This window comes from Thalassophryne amazonica, chromosome 1 (genome assembly GCF_902500255.1).
Source record: "Thalassophryne amazonica chromosome 1, fThaAma1.1, whole genome shotgun sequence".
In the NCBI taxonomy this organism is placed as follows: Eukaryota; Metazoa; Chordata; class Actinopteri; order Batrachoidiformes; family Batrachoididae; genus Thalassophryne; species Thalassophryne amazonica.
The window spans coordinates 151,353,325-151,369,961 of NC_047103.1; the positions used below are offsets into that span (position 1 = coordinate 151,353,325).

Below are 16,637 nucleotides of genomic sequence, written 5' to 3' on the forward strand. Positions count from 1 at the left end.
GTGAATTGTTCTGTAATTTGTGTCTGTAGCATGGTCCGAGCAGAGGGTCACCCCTTTGAGTCTGGTCTGCTTGAGGTTTCTTCCTCAGACGGAGTTTTTCCTTACCACTGCTGCTCAGTTTTTGGCTTTTCATTTTTCTTTTTTTTTTTTAACTTATGTTGTTTTATTGTTGTAAAATGGTAAATGGACTGTATTTATATAGTGCTTTTCCATATGCATCAGATGCTCAAAGCACTTTTCAGATAATGCCTCACATTCACCCCGATGTCAGGGTGCTGCCACACAAGGCGCTCACGACACACTGGGAGCAACTCGGGGATTAAGGACCTTACCCAAGGGCTCTTAGTGATTTCCTGGTCAGGCTGGGATTTGAACCAAGGAGCCTCTGGTCTCAAGCCCAACGTGTAACCACTAGACCATCAACTCCCCTAACATTTAAAAGGGTCGTATTGTGCAGGTATCATTTTTATGTACCTTTTACAGTTGTATATGCCTGGGGTTTCATATTAATCAACCCCAAAGTATCAATCAATCAATTTTTTATTTATTTATATAGCGCCAAATCACAACAAACAGTTGCCCCAAGGCGCTTTATATTGTAAGGCAAGGTCATACAATAATTACGTAAAAACCCCAACAGTCAAAACGACCCCCCTGTGAGCAAGCACTTGGCGACAGCGGGAAGGAAAAACTCCCTTTTAACAGGAAGAAACCTCCAGCAGAACCAGGCTCAGGGAGGGGCAGTCTTCTGCTGGGACTGGTTGGGGCTGAGGGAGAGAACCAGGAAAAAGACATGCTGTGGAGGGGAGCAGAGATCAATCACTAATGATTAAATGCAGAGTGGTGCATACAGAGCAAAAAGAGAAAGAAACACTCAGTGCATCATGGGAACCCCCCAGCAGTCTAAGTCTATAGCAGCATAACTAAGGGATGGTTCAGGGTCACCTGATCCAGCCCTAACTATAAGCTTTAGCAAAAAGGAAAGTTTTAAGCCTAATCTTAAAAGTAGAGAGGGTGTCTGTCTCCCTGATCTGAATTGGGAGCTGGTTCCACACGAGAACAGCCTGAAAGCTGAAGGCTCTGCCTCCCATTCTACTCTTACAAACCCTAGGAACTACAAGTAAGCCTGCAGTCTGAGAGCGAAGAGCTCTATTGGGGTGATATGGTACTATGAGGTCCCTAAGATAAGATGGGACCTGATTATTCAAAACCTTATAAGTAAGAAGAAGAATTTTAAATTCTATTCTAGAATTAACAGGAAGCCAATGAAGAGAGGCCAATATGGGTGAGATAAGTATCACAATTCTATATCAGTACATCATCTCAGGGTCTATGTTTTTTTTCTGCAAACTTTAATAGCTGTTTTTAAGGCACCTGGTTACTTATGTTAGCTCACTGAAATGGTGGACAGTATGACCCCTTTAACTGGACAGGACCTGCTGCTTGAAATGCCCCCTGTGCGTTCAGAGAGCAATTGTCCTGCCATGTCTCTCCTGCAAAAAAGCTGGGCTTGACTGACATCAGTGTGCATCAGCTCTGTCAGCACATCCCACAGCACAAACAGGAGTTCACATATGGACTTCTGTGACATAGTGACATAGTCACAGAAGTTTAAAATGAGCCATTTGAAGCCAAAAAAATTGCTTAGAGCAGGATAGATGCATGGTAGATTCTACATGCTCAGGCAAGGAATGATGAAACTTTGAAAACCTACAACTGTGTAATATGTTGGTTACATAATGCAAAGATAATTTTGCTCATCCTTCTTCTTCTTCTGCCGTTCCGTCAATCCTCAGATGACAGTGGCTTTGACATGAGATTTTTCCACGTCGTCCTGTCCTGAGTTAGTTATACAGCTTCTTCCATGCTTATACCATGTATCTTATGGTCTTCCTGTATATTATTCATCCATGTCTTTGCCTGCTGAAAGACATGACAAATTTTGCTCAGTATGACCCCTTTAATTTAGACTCTTAATGCATTGAGATCCCAAACCATCTCGACCCTGTTTCTGACTTTCTAATAACCAAGGCAAATGCACAATTCACAACATCCTGACCATTTTCAGATTCATATAGTTTCTAAAAGTGCAGTTATATTCATGATAGTATAATTGTGTGCATGTCGGAGGAGGACTGTATGTGTAAAAAATAAAATAAAATACAAAAGCACAGAATGTCATTTTTGATTGTTGTAAAACACACTGAGTTACATTCAGATTTAAAAAAGAGCTGTATTTGTGTTTAATGTGAGCCAGATGTTACCTCCAGCTCCGGCCTTCTGTCACTCAAATCACCTCTGACCAATCAGACCAGGAATGACCTCCCCTTAACTCCTCCCGAACCTCCCTCCCTGGGTTCACAGAGGAGGAGTGCTGTGGATTTCCTTCTGCATCTGTACCTCTCTCCTTCTGGACTGTGTCACAGTGCAGAGCTGCTGCTTCTCCTCGGCTCCACGATGGACAGAGGGGACTTCTTGCTGACTGTGTGCCTGCTGTGCTGCTGCAGCTGCAGTCTGGTTAGAGCCATCAGCAGAGCTGAGATGTTTCCTTATGGCACAATAAGTGGAGATTTCATCCTGGCAGAGGGAGATGATGAAACATCCAGAGTGCTGTTCCTGCCTAAACCCTTCTACTTCTACAGCTCCCTCTTCCCTCAGCTATATGTAAGTTAAAAAAAATCAGCTGTTTGTGATCCTTTTGAGTGATGCTGAAGACTTTGTGTGATTGCCTGTTATAAGCAGTGGATGGTGTGATTGCATGCAGAGTGGTGTTTTACTAAACGGATCACCCAGGAGTGTGAAAGCATGACCTGAAGGATTTACAAGCTGCTTTTATTGGTGAACTGTGCAGCTGGGGCACAAGCTCCCCTGTGCACGGTGTCAAATGGAGCGATTTATTAACATGTTTTACAGGAGAAAATCAAATCAGGACACAGGCCGGACCGTGCGATCAGTTTGTTCTTGCATTTTTCTTTGTGAGGCCTAAATGTTGAATTTGTTCCTAATAAAATTGCCATTTTATTGGTAAAATCCAAGTGAAGTCAAACGTACACAGAAGCTGGCAGTGCAAAATAAAGCTTATATGTATTTTTATGCAAATGCACCAACTTAATGTAATACAACTGCATATACACTTGGGTCCATAGGTATTTGGACAGTGACATAATTTCTGTTGTTTTTCTTGTTTGCATCATCACAATTGAGTTCAAATAAAACAAGATGTGATTGTGGTGTAGAGGTCACAAGTAATAGGGCAAAAGGAATATAATTTTTACAGCCAGCTTTCTTTCGATAAAAGGTTGTAGGTATGTGAACATTTCCAAGTCACTATTTGGGCCAATCACCAAATAATACAAACAGTTTGATGTTGTATGGTAAATCTGACTGCCCGGAGTATGCAGTGCTCAAAAAACTCCAGTTCCTATGCACAAAGAAGAGTAGTGAGGGGAGCCACAAGACACACATGACAATTCTGAAGGAGTTATAGAGTTCTGTGGCTATAATTGGAGAATCTTTGCAAATTACAATTCTTGTCTGTTGCACCACCAGTCACAACTTCATAGTACAGTAAAAACAGAGGGAGTTTCTTAAAAAGAAGATGAAATTTCCACTACAGCTTGCCAGAAGGCGTAAACAAGACTTAAGTTGAAATTTGGTGTGTTGTGTGACTTTCTTTTACATCAGTCAATAAGAAGTACAAACAGTATAGTACTGTATGGTAAATGTGTCTGGAGAAAGTAATTCTGAAAAAAAATGATGGTTCTGTGCACAAAGAAGACAAGTGAGGGAAGCCACCAACACACCAACAACAACTCAGAAGGAGTTGTAGGCTTCTGTGGGTGCAACTGTGGAAACTTTGCACAGTGTAACTCTTGTCTGTTGGACCACCAGGTGCTACATGGTTGAGTGGAAGAGATAAGGATTTTCATCCAAGATAACAGATCAAATAGGCTTGAGCCTCCTGTGTGTCTTCTGACAAACTGCAGCTGAAATTAAATTCTCTTTTTAAGAAAACCTTTCTTGATGCTACAGTGCACATTTACTCCAAATACAGCTACAGAAGCCTACTTCAGAGCAGTCACTGGTGTCTTGGTGGCTCCCCTCACTGTTCTCCTTCTTGCACAATCAGTTTTAGAGAACTGCTTACTCCAGTCAAACTTATAGGGTGCCATGCTGTTTTACTTATACCCACTTACTCCCAATAAGGGTCTCGGGGTGGCTGGAGCCTATCCCAGCAGTCATGGGGCGTGAGGCGGGGTACACCCTGGACAGGATACCAGTCTATCGCAGGACCCGATTTTCTTAATAATTTATACAAACAAACTACAAATATATTTAAATCTGTGGTAGTGTGGAACCATAACAAGGGCTCCTAGAAGGAGTTCTAGATGTTCCACTAATTTATGTGGGACTTCCTGGAGGGGATATGCATTCTTGATGTTTCTTAGAGAATTTCGCAACAGAGTGGTTTTTTAAAAGTGTTTATTAAGGTGGATGACGTGTCTGGAGGGACAACAATAAACCTCTGTTACATTCATTGAATTCATAAATAATTGGTAACTGATTGACTGAAATATCACTTATCTTCCCTCTTCCCAACTTTAGGTGGCCACCAACGGTATTATATCAGCTCACGACTTGCCAATGGAAAAACAATACGTAGATGACGGCTTCCCTACAGATTTCCCCGTGGTCGCTCCCTTCCTGGCGGACATTGACACGAGCGGAGGGCGAGGACAGATTTACTACAGAGTGACCGAAACACCAAGCATTCTCAACAGAATAGCCAAGGTCTGTCTGTCTAAAATCATATTTGAAAATGGAAAAATAACCCCAAGTGGGCTTGTGATCAGATATCAATTTGCAATGAAATTATATGCTAAGATTCACTGGATTCTTCTTTTTTCACATCTTCATCCATTAGTTGATCCCATTCAACATTCTTTTTTTATTTTCTCTTGTCACTCATTGATTTATTTTGTCATTCATTCATTCACTCATCTACTCATCCAGGAAGTACATCAGGGATTCTCTGGTGCAACATTTACACCCACACATGCCGTAGTGGTGACCTGGGAGAATGTAGGTGCCTATGAAGAAAAATCTCGCACCAGTGGACCTGCAAACAAGGTAAGATAGATTGAACCATACGTAGCTATGATAGAGTCTATAAATGATGATATGTTGGATAAATGTTGTCAGATTTTGAAGTGGGTGAAAAAATATGTTTCTGTTATTGTCTTGTTATTTTTATCCCTTGCAAGCAGTAAGGTCAGAAGGGGACTATAGAAATGCACTCTGTTTGTGTATCCATCACACTTTCTTGTGCCTATTACAACCTGGTAAAAACATTTACTGGAATTGCAGCAAATCTGAGCTGGTTGCCAAATTGATTAATAAATATGAATTATTATCATTGTTATTATTATTATCATCATTATCATTATGATTATTAATGTATGTATCTCAGATGACTCAGAATTTCAGCATTATCAGATTTCACCAAGACCCTTGAAGGCCCACCCACTTTACTGAAGAGAGTATTGAATCTTGTGCCCATCATAACTTGGAAAATATTTATCATATTTTCATGAAATTTCAATCAGGCCCCCCAAATGAGTGTATCTTAGATGAGTTCAAATTTGAGAGTGACCAGGTTTCTCTAAGATCCCATAAGTACTGCGCACGTGACTAAATAGAGTATTGATTGTTGTGCACACGATAACTTGAAGAAAAATGATCAGATAGCCACCAAATTTGAACTAAACATCCTAAACAAGTGTATCTGAGACAAGCTGAAATTTGAGCATGATCATGTTTGTTTCAGTAAGATCCTCTAAGGACTGCTTATTTTACTGAACACAGTATTGACTCTTGTGTCTCTGCTGACTTTAAATAAAACTCATCAGATTTTCACCAGATTTGAACTGGACATCTGAAATGAGTGAATCTCAGATGAGTTTAAAGGAGATGTTGCACAGAATTCATAACAACTCAGATTTCAACTATTAGAGGTCATGATATAACTGCATTAATTTGTGCGCTTATATGAACAGTCTGTAAGCATATATGCCAGTCAAAACAAAGCTACAGAGACTGCCGAAAACAAAGTACTCATTAGTATTATTTTTTCCAAGTGTTTCCAGCAGTCACTCTGAGCAAATGTTCCAGCGTGCTGTTGAAAGGAATGTAGACAATTAGAAGCGTTTTGGGTGAAGTGTGTTATCTCCTCTGAACAGAGCATTGAATCGGGTGGCATGCGCAACGCTCGTGCACATCTGCCAGGTGGTAGAAGGTCCATTATCTGCTGAAAATAACATTTTTTCAATGTAAGAAATGTTGTTTCATTTTCAGGCAGCCTGTAAAAACAGTGTAATGGAGAACCTTCAGACACACATACACACAGCCGGGTTAAAGGAACGTTTTGGAGAGTTTTACAGTGACAGTTATAACGGGATTAAAACAGTGTTCTGCTGTGGTACAAAGCATAGACTGAAGCATACATCAGGATCCAAAATCAGACAGACTGTCTCAAAATTAAAAGAGTTGAGTGAATGTCTGTCTACTCTCTGTACGTAGCACTGAACTGGGCAGAGCGCATGGCGTTTGTGCACATCCGCGGGCTCGTACAAAGTCCTGAAGCTCCTGAAAATTGTATTCCTGACTTTTTCCACTGACACAGGTCCACTGATCTGATTGAATGCTGAGCCATCACTTTTGTGTGAATGGTCAGTAGTTTCATGATCTGATGTTGCAACATTTGTTTCACTCTGTCGATTCGCCATCGTGCTGTTTCTGCGTTTGCTTCGACTGACATCACCCATTGAGAAATGCAGAGTAAAACATTTTCTGGAAATGCACTTGGTGACTCGATGAGCAAGAGATTTAATTTGCAAAAAAGTATATAAGCAACTACTAATCATGACCATGTGCATGGATAAACTTACAGTCATGTATACTTTGATGTTGTGTTGTTGAACGGCACGCTAAATAACATGCAACATGTCCTTTATTTTCAGCATCATCAGGATTCTCAGCGTTCCTCTAAGCAATCTCCACCTTACTGAACAGAGTATTTATTATTATCATTTATTATCCCCATGTAGCTGCAGGCTTTTAAATTTTATTTATTATTTATTAATTTGGTCAGCATCACGTGGCTTATTTTCACATTCCTACCTTAACAAATAAGTCACAAAAAACCAAATCAATATTTGTAAAAAACAAAAAATGTATATATTAAAAGCCATGTGGCATCTGCGTTTGTGTGTGCGTGAATGTGTGTGTATAATTTCGATCACGGAGAAGCTGGGGAGAGCTGACATTTGCCATTTGGTATGCTTATATACTTTTCGTCACGGATAAACGTCGCCAAAACGAAACATTGGTCAGACTAATATTTTTGGAGAAACTAGGGATATTAGGTCAAAACAGTGAACAATGGCCATTGATCATTACATTCTGGAGTCACACGCCATTCAAGCAGGGGGCAGTAAATCATCTACATATATTAAAAGTGAAGTGGCCTCTGTGTACATGGATGCGTGCATGCATGTGTGCGTGTGTGTACCTTTGATCACGGAGAAACTGGGGAGAGCTGACATTTGTCGTTTGGTATGCTTATATATTTTGGGTCAAGGATGAATTACGGATATTACGTAACAACACTGAACAATGGACGTTGATAATTACATTGTGGATTCACACACCATTCCAAATCATTATAGAAACATGGCATATTTTATTACTACCCTTGAAAAATATCAGCTACCTATTTTATAAACATGACCCAATCTAGAGCCCATGGATCCCCACGGACCATGCGCTACTTAGTTTTCCATTTCACCCAAATCCCAATGTGGTAGCTTGGTTAGGTCAGCAGCATGTCCAAAAACAGCACGAGAACACAAAAGATATGCTTCAGTGAGTGTCCCCTTAAGTGATCAAGACAAGATGAACTCATTTGATTGCCAGCGGGCGATGCTCGGTCTGGATCCTTGTTTTGTATTTCTTTAAAAATCAGTAAAATTTAGCATGTTCTTATAACCTCATATAAAAGAACTCACATATCCTTAAATTTCCTTCTTTTTTTAGACACACCATCCCAAATTCCTGCAGGTTGTGCATCAGTTGTAATGTGCCTGGGGCAGGGAGGCTATTTGTAATCCCCCCCCCCCCCGCCTGCCTAATTTGCCTCTCAACCTTCTCATTGGGTCAGAAGTCATCTTTAGGGGTCATCAAAGTGTCCCCTGTCCCAGCTCGTTATCTCCGCCTCCCTTTCACACAGAAATAAGTCCTGTCCATTCATGCTGTCACGCTCTGTTGGACCTCACTTCCTCTGCTGGAGTCCATCACCAGTTTCTAACTGGGTTTACTAAAATGTCCACCAGCAGCAGCAGCAGCAGCACGGAGCAAATTGAGTTTGTGCACTGATGAGGATGCCCTGATGAAATTCATTTTGTGAAGATGTCTTTTTTTTTTTAATTTAAGGTCACATGACATGGCAGCATGGAGGATCTCGCTGTCCTCTGCACTTTAGGAGGCAGTTAAAATAAAAAACCTGCTGTGTATTTTGGTGCGACTGCAGCCGCAGATGCTGTTTGTTTAAGAAGAAAATTCCAAGTTGGATTTATTGATCAAACAGTGTTTTGTTGTTTTGAACTTGTAGTGGGTTTGGACGGAAGGATGGAGAGATGAAGGGAGGGCTATATTTAAAGAAACACTCGAGGGGACCTTCCTGTCTCTGTCCCTCAGTTATGTCCTTTTGTTTTTTTCTTGTCACCTGACTCCTTTGTTCCTTTGCTTTGCTTATTTACTTTCATTATTCCTTCTTGCTTTTCCATTTTTCTTCATTCTTTCTCTTGTCTTCCACCACTCTGTTTCATCTCGCCTTCCTACATTTTTTGGTTTATTGCATCCTTGTGTTCGTCCTTTTTGTTCTTTACTTTCTATATTGTTTCTTTCTTTTCTTTCTATCGTCCATTCACCTTTCTGGACTATCTGACATCATTCCTTTCTCCACATACTTTCTTTCTTTATTTGTGCTCTTCCTTCATTTCTTTCTTCCTTAAGTCTTTCATTTATTCTCTGTTTTTTATTCCAACAAGATTTCCTCTGTTTCTTTATTTTTAGCTCTCTTTACATTTCTCTTTCTCCTTTCTTTGTATCTTTTCTTCATCTTTCCATTCCATTATTCTTACATACCTTCCTTTTTCTTTCCCCTCGTTAATTCCACCCACTTCTTATCATTCCGATTTCATTCATTCTTACTGTTTTCCTTCTTTGCGTCTTTTTGTGTTCCTTTTTCTGCTGTTTTCTTCTGCTTTTTTCATTCCTCAGTCTTTCTTCAATCACTTTATTCTTTCCTTCCTCCCTTCCTTCCTTCCTTTCCTTCCTTCTTTCATTTCTTTCCATCTTCCTTTCATCCCTCCCTTCCTCCTTTCCTTTATTAATTCACTTCCTTCCTTCCTTCATTTCTTTCCATCTTCCCTTCCTTCTTTCCTTTATTCATTAATTTCCTTCCTTCCTTCCTTCCTTCCTTCCTTCCTTCCTTCCTTCCTTCCTTCCTTCCTTCCTTCCTTCCTTCATTCACTTCCTTCCTTCATTTCTTTCCATCTTCCCTTCATCCTTCCCTTCCTCCTTTCCTTTATTCATTCATTTCCTTCCTTCCTTCCTTTCTATCTTCCCTTCCTCCTTTCCTTTATTCATTCATTTCCTTCCTGCCTTCCTTCCTTCATTTCTTTCCATCTTCCCTTCATCCTTCCCTTACTCCTTTCCTTTGTTTATTAATTTCCTTCCTTCCTTCCTTCCTTCCTTCCTTCCTTCCTTCCTTCCTTCCTTCCTTTCTTTCCATCTTCTCTTCCTCCTTTCTTTTATTCATGCATTTCCTTCCTTCCTTCCTTCCTTTGCTTCTTTCCTTCCTTCCTCTGAGACTCATAAATGTGTATAACTATAGCATTTGAAATTCTAAATACAATATACTTTTTAATGCCTAATCAGTAATCAGTTTTATTAATTTGGTTAAATTTGACCACTTTTGGTCAAATGCACGACCTTTGATCCCATTTCCATTCCTTAATATTTGACCCATGTTAACGAAATGCTCTTCAGTGGTGGGTCCAGGCCTCGGGGTCATCTTCCATGTGCTAAATCGGCCCTGTTTTGTCATTTAAAGGCTGCGCTTGTCAGATCGGAGCTGTTGGTGTCTCGGCTGGGATTCGCTCCACTGGCTCTCTGATAGCATCTCCCTTTGAAGTGATTAGCCAGAGGAGCTGGGTGGGGCCGTGTGGGGGTGGAGCAAGATATGTGTGTGTGTGTGTGTGTGTGTGTGTGTGTGTGTGTGTGTGTGTGTGTGTGTGTGTGTGTGTGTGTGTGTGTGTGTGCGTGCGTGTGTGTGTGTGTGTGTGTGTGGGTGTGCATGCCTGTGTTGGTTGTTTATTAGGGATGAAGCTGGTGTCTGGGGGTCGGGGGGAGGCTGTGAGGTGTTTACAGTCGGATGTGGAGATAAAAAGACGACTTGAAGGAATAAATAAACAGGAAAATGAAGAAGAGTAAATTCGAGCAAATGAGTGAAGGTCAACATTCCAAATACCTTTTGACCAGTTGAAGCAGCTGTTGCCATAACTGGTAAGAAACCAGATCACTTCAAACCTACAAGAAACTCTCTGCCGTAATGACCGCGTGGAGTTGGCGTTAGGGACGTTCAGGCCAAATTACAGAGAATTTTTACTTCTGTGCAGCAACAAAGAGAAAACAAAAACAAAAGGAATTACTTAATTTGGTAACATTAAAATTAATTTTGTCTAAATTATATCAACAAGTTGGGATAAATATTCATTCATTCATTCATCTTCTACCGCTTAGTCCAATTAAGGGTCGCGGGGGGGCTGGAGCCTATCCCAGCAGTCATAGAGCGCGAGGCGGGGTACACCCAGGACAGGACACTAGTCTGTCGCAGGGGATAAATATTACTTAAATTAATTTTGGATTAACATTTTTGTGTTACCAAATGAAGCACTTGAGGGGGGATAATAAATTACAATAATCGGTGGTTTTTCCGAAGGTCTTGTTGAAACCCAGTCTTGCACAAATTCAAGCAGGTCTCAGACACACTCATGCAGGGTGTGCAGTTCATGTTTGGTGAAAATCTGATACATTGTTGAATTTACAATGGGCTCAAGGAAGCATGGATGCACACAGTAATGAAGCACATTTTTACATACTGTGTAACAAACTATATAATAGACACGATAGCCCTGTTTCCACCAAGCAGTATAGTCGAGTTGGGGTCAGGTTTGGGTATGCAAGTGTTTGTGTATCCATGATAAGAAGTTGTGACGCGTAACAAAACAAGCGTACCGACCTGTACTGGTTTTGGCATCCTTCTGTTGGTGTACCAAGTGCGTGGTACGGTATAGTAATTATGGAGCCACACCCACTGCCATCCGTTGATTGGTTGATAGAGAGCCGTCATCTCCACGTGCAGTCTTTCCTCTAAAGCCTGCCACATTCCAAGTAGGAAAAACACAACAAACTCCTCCATTGTCATTTATTGTGTCGTCTTCTTCTTGTGAATATCTTCCTGTGATGCTGTTTTCACGCTCTTAAATGATGGCTTGCAACAAACCTAGCTGACGCAGCAATCGCCACCCCGCCTATCAAGTATCAGCACCTTTAACAGTGGGTACACAGGACAAAAACTGTGCGTAACAAACCGTTACGTTCCAAACTGAACAGTACTGTACTGATGGGTGGAAACGGACTATATGTCTTAAGTGATCCTCAAAGGTCACTTATTTTTTTTTAAAGGAACTGTGGCTCAACAATTTGAAATCGATTTGCCTTGCATATAATCCTTACATGTGATTTTACATTTGAAGAAATGTAAGTTGTATTTTTTTATGTTCCAGTGGTTTCTCTTTGCTTGATGTCTTCAAAGCTCCAATCGAGCTTTATGAAGAGAAAGTGTTGTAATCTGAGCAGCGTATTCGAAGTCTGCTGTGATTTATTTTGCATGATCAGATGAGGCTGAATGGACGACGAAATGGGCCGCTGGGTTTGGCCCTCGCGTTTCATCTTGCTCTCTAGCCCTCTCCAGTTGTCTCCTCTAATCTGTTGTGCAATAGGATCTGTTGTTTCTCTTGGTGTTATTTATTGTTTCTGAAGGCGCCCCTTGCAATGAAACAGGGGGCATCTCTTGAAATATCTTATGTGAAAGCAGATCACTTGATTTCTTCTTTCATAATTACGTCATTATGTCATGTGGGAGATTATGTGTAACGCTGATGTAACATCAGTACTGCAAACAGAACCTCATGGATGTATGACTCAATAACAATAACCGCTTGTTAGAATTAGGGATGGCCAGTTGATTCCATTATTCAGTGCTGCTGGATGAGTGACATACACGATGTGCTCTCCCCCCATCCTGCCACACACACAGTGATTCCATTGTCCCTACTACAACATCAAAAATATTTGTTCGCTCCGGATATTTCCATGGAGATGAAGTTGAGCATTGATGAATATATATTTAACGAGTGTCAGCCAGACAATTCAAGAATTTAGGATAGGGCCAAGTCTTGATTTGGGCAAGGTACCCCTTGCCCAAATAGTACCCCTAGGCATGAAGACAGTAAAGTTCATGGTAATCTGATATTTCACCCCAGTGACCTTGATCTTGACCCATATTATTCACCTCTGGTTGACTTTGCTAGGGCAGCTCTGGAATTCATGCATTGGTGTACCACATTTGGCTCAAATTGGATTGAAAATCAAATTTCTTGGCCCTCATGTAATTCTTTAAGGGCAGTTTTGGGGTTAACCTTCACTGACCTGCCAGATTTGGTAGAAATAAACAAAAGGACTTGAGCAAACAAACGGACAGGCAGATCTGAACTTGACCCCAATGATTGACCTTTAGAAAATTTGACCTTGCTTGGTAATTCCAGAATTCACCTACAAATATGCCAGATTTATTATAAATCTGATTGAAAAACGTATTTGACCTTTGTCCCCAATTACCTTGAACCCAATGATTGACCTTTGGTATCTTTGAGCTTGTGCCTGCAGTTCCAGAGCCCACCTATATATGTATGCCAAGTTTGGTGGATATTGAAGTGAAAAAATTAAATTTTGTCTCTTAACCTCAAAGTTGTTGACCCCAGTGGTTGACCTTTATTAAATTTGGTCTCACCTGGGCAATTCCACAGCCCATCTACATGTGTACTATAAGAAATTGGAGTGAAAATCAATTATTTTGACATTTGACCTCAGTGAGCTTGACTTTTGCCAACATATCCACATACCAACTTTGATTGAAATCAGGCCAAACACCTGAGAGGAGTAGGTGAAAAGACAGACAGACAGACAGACGGACGTTTCCCAAGTTATAATATGATGTGAAACAGCTGAGATGCACCAGGGAGTCGCAGGTCAAGTGTGAGCTTAGGCCAAGGTGGTGAGTCCGAGCAAGCTCTGGTGGAGCGTCCACAGGGGAGGTACTATGCTGATTGTCAAAATCCAGTTTTCAGTCTCAGAACTAAAAAAGCTAATCCGAGCCATCAGGAAGAGTTTGTCAACTGGGACTTACGTGCACATGTGTTGTGGGTTACTGTGGGTGCATCAGGTGGTTGTGGGTTGGACTAAGACAGGGAGTCCAAGCAAGCTCCGATCCAGAAAAAGCTGTTTTTCAGACTTTTGCCGAATAGTGTGCCTGGTTGGGAAAGTCAGCTGAGGTGCATTGTTATGTAAATTAGTAAAACAATAAATTATTATTTAATTTATGACTAGACTTTTTAAAGACTAAAATAAAGTATGTGCAAAGTACAACAACCAATTTCATTGTCCATTGTGACATTATACTGTAGACATCGTGATATGCCACTTGAGTCAACATTGCCCAATGTTGCTTGTAACAGCCCAGTCTCATGCTTTTTCATGATGCTGTCACAAAATGCATCATATTTTTGTGACACAGTCAAGTTTAGTTCACTATTTTTAATCCTAGCCCATAACCCCTATGCCACCAACCCCCACTGCCCACTCACCCCAATTTTGTCATACCATCACAAAATAACTTTGTGATGCATATTTCTTTGATGGTATCACAAAGTAATAGATTAAATCACTTTTGGTAACGCCATCACGGACTGGTGTGAGATCGGGTTGCTTATGAAGATACTTCAGCTGTGGCAGAGATGTCCATGTTTCCAAACCTTTCAGATTCTAAGAAAAGCATCTATCTTGCAACACACGTGGTATTGATTTACAGCAGTCGCTTTTGATCACTCCATATGTACTCTACACAAATACAATGGAAAAACACAAGGACTGATGCACACATCTTCTGATGCTCACAGAACAATACTCAACAGCCTGTTGCTGGCCACAGATCTAATCCCTGCATGTGCACGTACCAGTTCCCACGCTGTATGCAGTTCCATTTGTAGCACAATGACAGTGAAGCTGGCAACTGGACTGCAGCTGCTGTTGGCCGACATGCTGAAAGACTGGCAACCAACAAGGCCGCACAGACTGAGAGCCAACTCCAGATAATTACAACATGATTCAGAACATTTGTTACATCAATGTTGACTCACTTATTTAAACCAAGAAGAGACAAGAAGTTTACTCAATGATCCTCTACAGCAGACTAAACTAGACTAAACCAAAATGAAGTGGATGAAATACAGATTAAACCAGACTAAATTATCATAAAATACATCAATACTACACTTTTTTAAAACAAACACATAATATAATGAACTGTTTAGAAATAAACTACTTATATAATCTTAAAATAATGTGAAAATATGGTACTTTAGGTTTCTGCTCTATATTTGGGATTGCTTGGATTTAAAGACATAACAGCTGAGTGGATCCTTGTTGATTGGTGCTTTGTATGTCACATGACATGGATTATTCATCCCATTTGTGTTGCATTGCATTTAGAGTGCAGTTTGGTTCCAATAAACTGCAAATTTGGTTCCATACTTTTGGCACTGTTGCACTCTGCACACACACACACAAACACCTACGCGCACGCCTGCACGCACACATACACGTACCCACACACATGCACATGCGCCCACACACATGCGCACACACACACACACACACACACAAAACGCGCGTGTGCACGCACACACAAAACAAATCCACTGCGCTGTCTGGAGGCTGTTAGCAGGGAGTTAGAATGAAAAGCTGGACTAATTTCTGGCGTGAGACAACGCAAAGTGAGACAAAGATTTGATTCAGCTAACTGACGGTGCTAATTCTTGTAACACACGCACACACACACACACACACACACAAAATCCACTCTGCTGTAAGCCGTCTGGATGCATGAAGAGCTGTTCAGATGAAAAGCTGAAAGCTGATGAACTGAGGAACTGCACATTCTTCTATGATTTAATTTACCTCATGAAGTATTCACACAATTGAACTCATCTACCGCGTGCTGGGTAATCGGGAGAGTCGGGAGTTTTCCCGGTGGGCTGGTCCAACCTGGGGCCATTGTGAGGGGGTGTTATATGACCACCACTAACTGTTAGGCTACACAACAAGACATTTGGGTTGTTGTATCTTAAAGAGAAGACATTAAGTGTTCTAAATGTTTTACAATCACGAAAATTCACAAGAAAATAACTTAAGACTACTTCTTTTGCAACGCTGTTATCTTTTCCAAAGCCTAAAGCAGGGACATACCATTACACATTTAACACCACTATGCATTCATTACAGTTAGTTCAGTCCAATCAAGCCCTGTGCACTCAGATGGGACTTGCACTACCTGTGAGTGAAAAGATGGACAGAAAAAAGCCAGGTGGAGCTGAAAAAGCTAGATTAAGAAAAAGAAAAGCTTTGGAGGAAGATGCTGCCAAGTGTGCAAAGCTCACAGTTATTTTTTCGAGAAGACAGAGTGAAGAGGGAAATGGTAAATAGGGCCGGGCATAAAAGGCTACATGCCTGTTGATGCCCGGATGTCAGCCGTATCAACATTTGGCGGTCCCTCGTTCATTGCAGGAGTTACGTTCTAAAAATAACCCGCGATAAGCGAAATCTGCGAAGTAGTCAGCGCTATTTTTTGCAATTATTATAGATGTTTTAAGGCTGTAAAACCCCTTACTACACACTTTATACACTTTTCTCAAACAGGCATTGACATTTTCTCACTTTTCTCTCCTGTGTAAACACTGTCTTTTTTTCTTCTGGGAGAGAAGATTATAATCGCTCACTGCCTCCGGGGAAACGGATGCGGGACCCGCAAAGAATCCAAGTCCTCTCTCGGTGGCCATGGAGCTCTGCGGCTGCGGTCAACATCCGCATCAAAACAGCAAGCGTAGTCTCTGGACCTGTTGCCAGATTTTGGCCGCAACTCTGCACAGCAAACAGGAGGGCGGTGTGAGTGGCCTGCTGCAGCGTTTACCGAGCCCGCAGACTCAGTAAGCGAATCAGATATTAGCTATCATATTTTGGCCATACGGTGCATTTTTCTGGGCATGATTGAGCACACAGGTGTTGAGGACCTTAGCAAGTGGAGAAGGCCAAAGGGGAACCCATGTTTCACCTGGCTGTGGCAGATAGATGGTTACTTTCAAGAGTTGAGGATGGACCTGATGGACCCGATGGACCTA

The 16,637-nt window shown here is 41.2% G+C and overlaps 1 protein-coding gene across 1 annotated transcript in view; it reads left to right on the plus strand.

The window, feature by feature from the left end:
- Positions 1 to 2,361: 2,361 nt before the first annotated feature.
- The window catches only part of nid2a (nidogen 2a (osteonidogen)), a 185,348-nt gene continuing 171,072 nt past the window's right edge, over positions 2,362 to 16,637 (plus strand). Inside the window, 3 exon segments of the mRNA XM_034176255.1 lie at positions 2,362 to 2,664; positions 4,606 to 4,791; positions 5,014 to 5,130. Of these exon segments, the coding sequence (XP_034032146.1) occupies positions 2,458 to 2,664; positions 4,606 to 4,791; positions 5,014 to 5,130 (510 nt within the window). The 5' untranslated portion in view covers positions 2,362 to 2,457.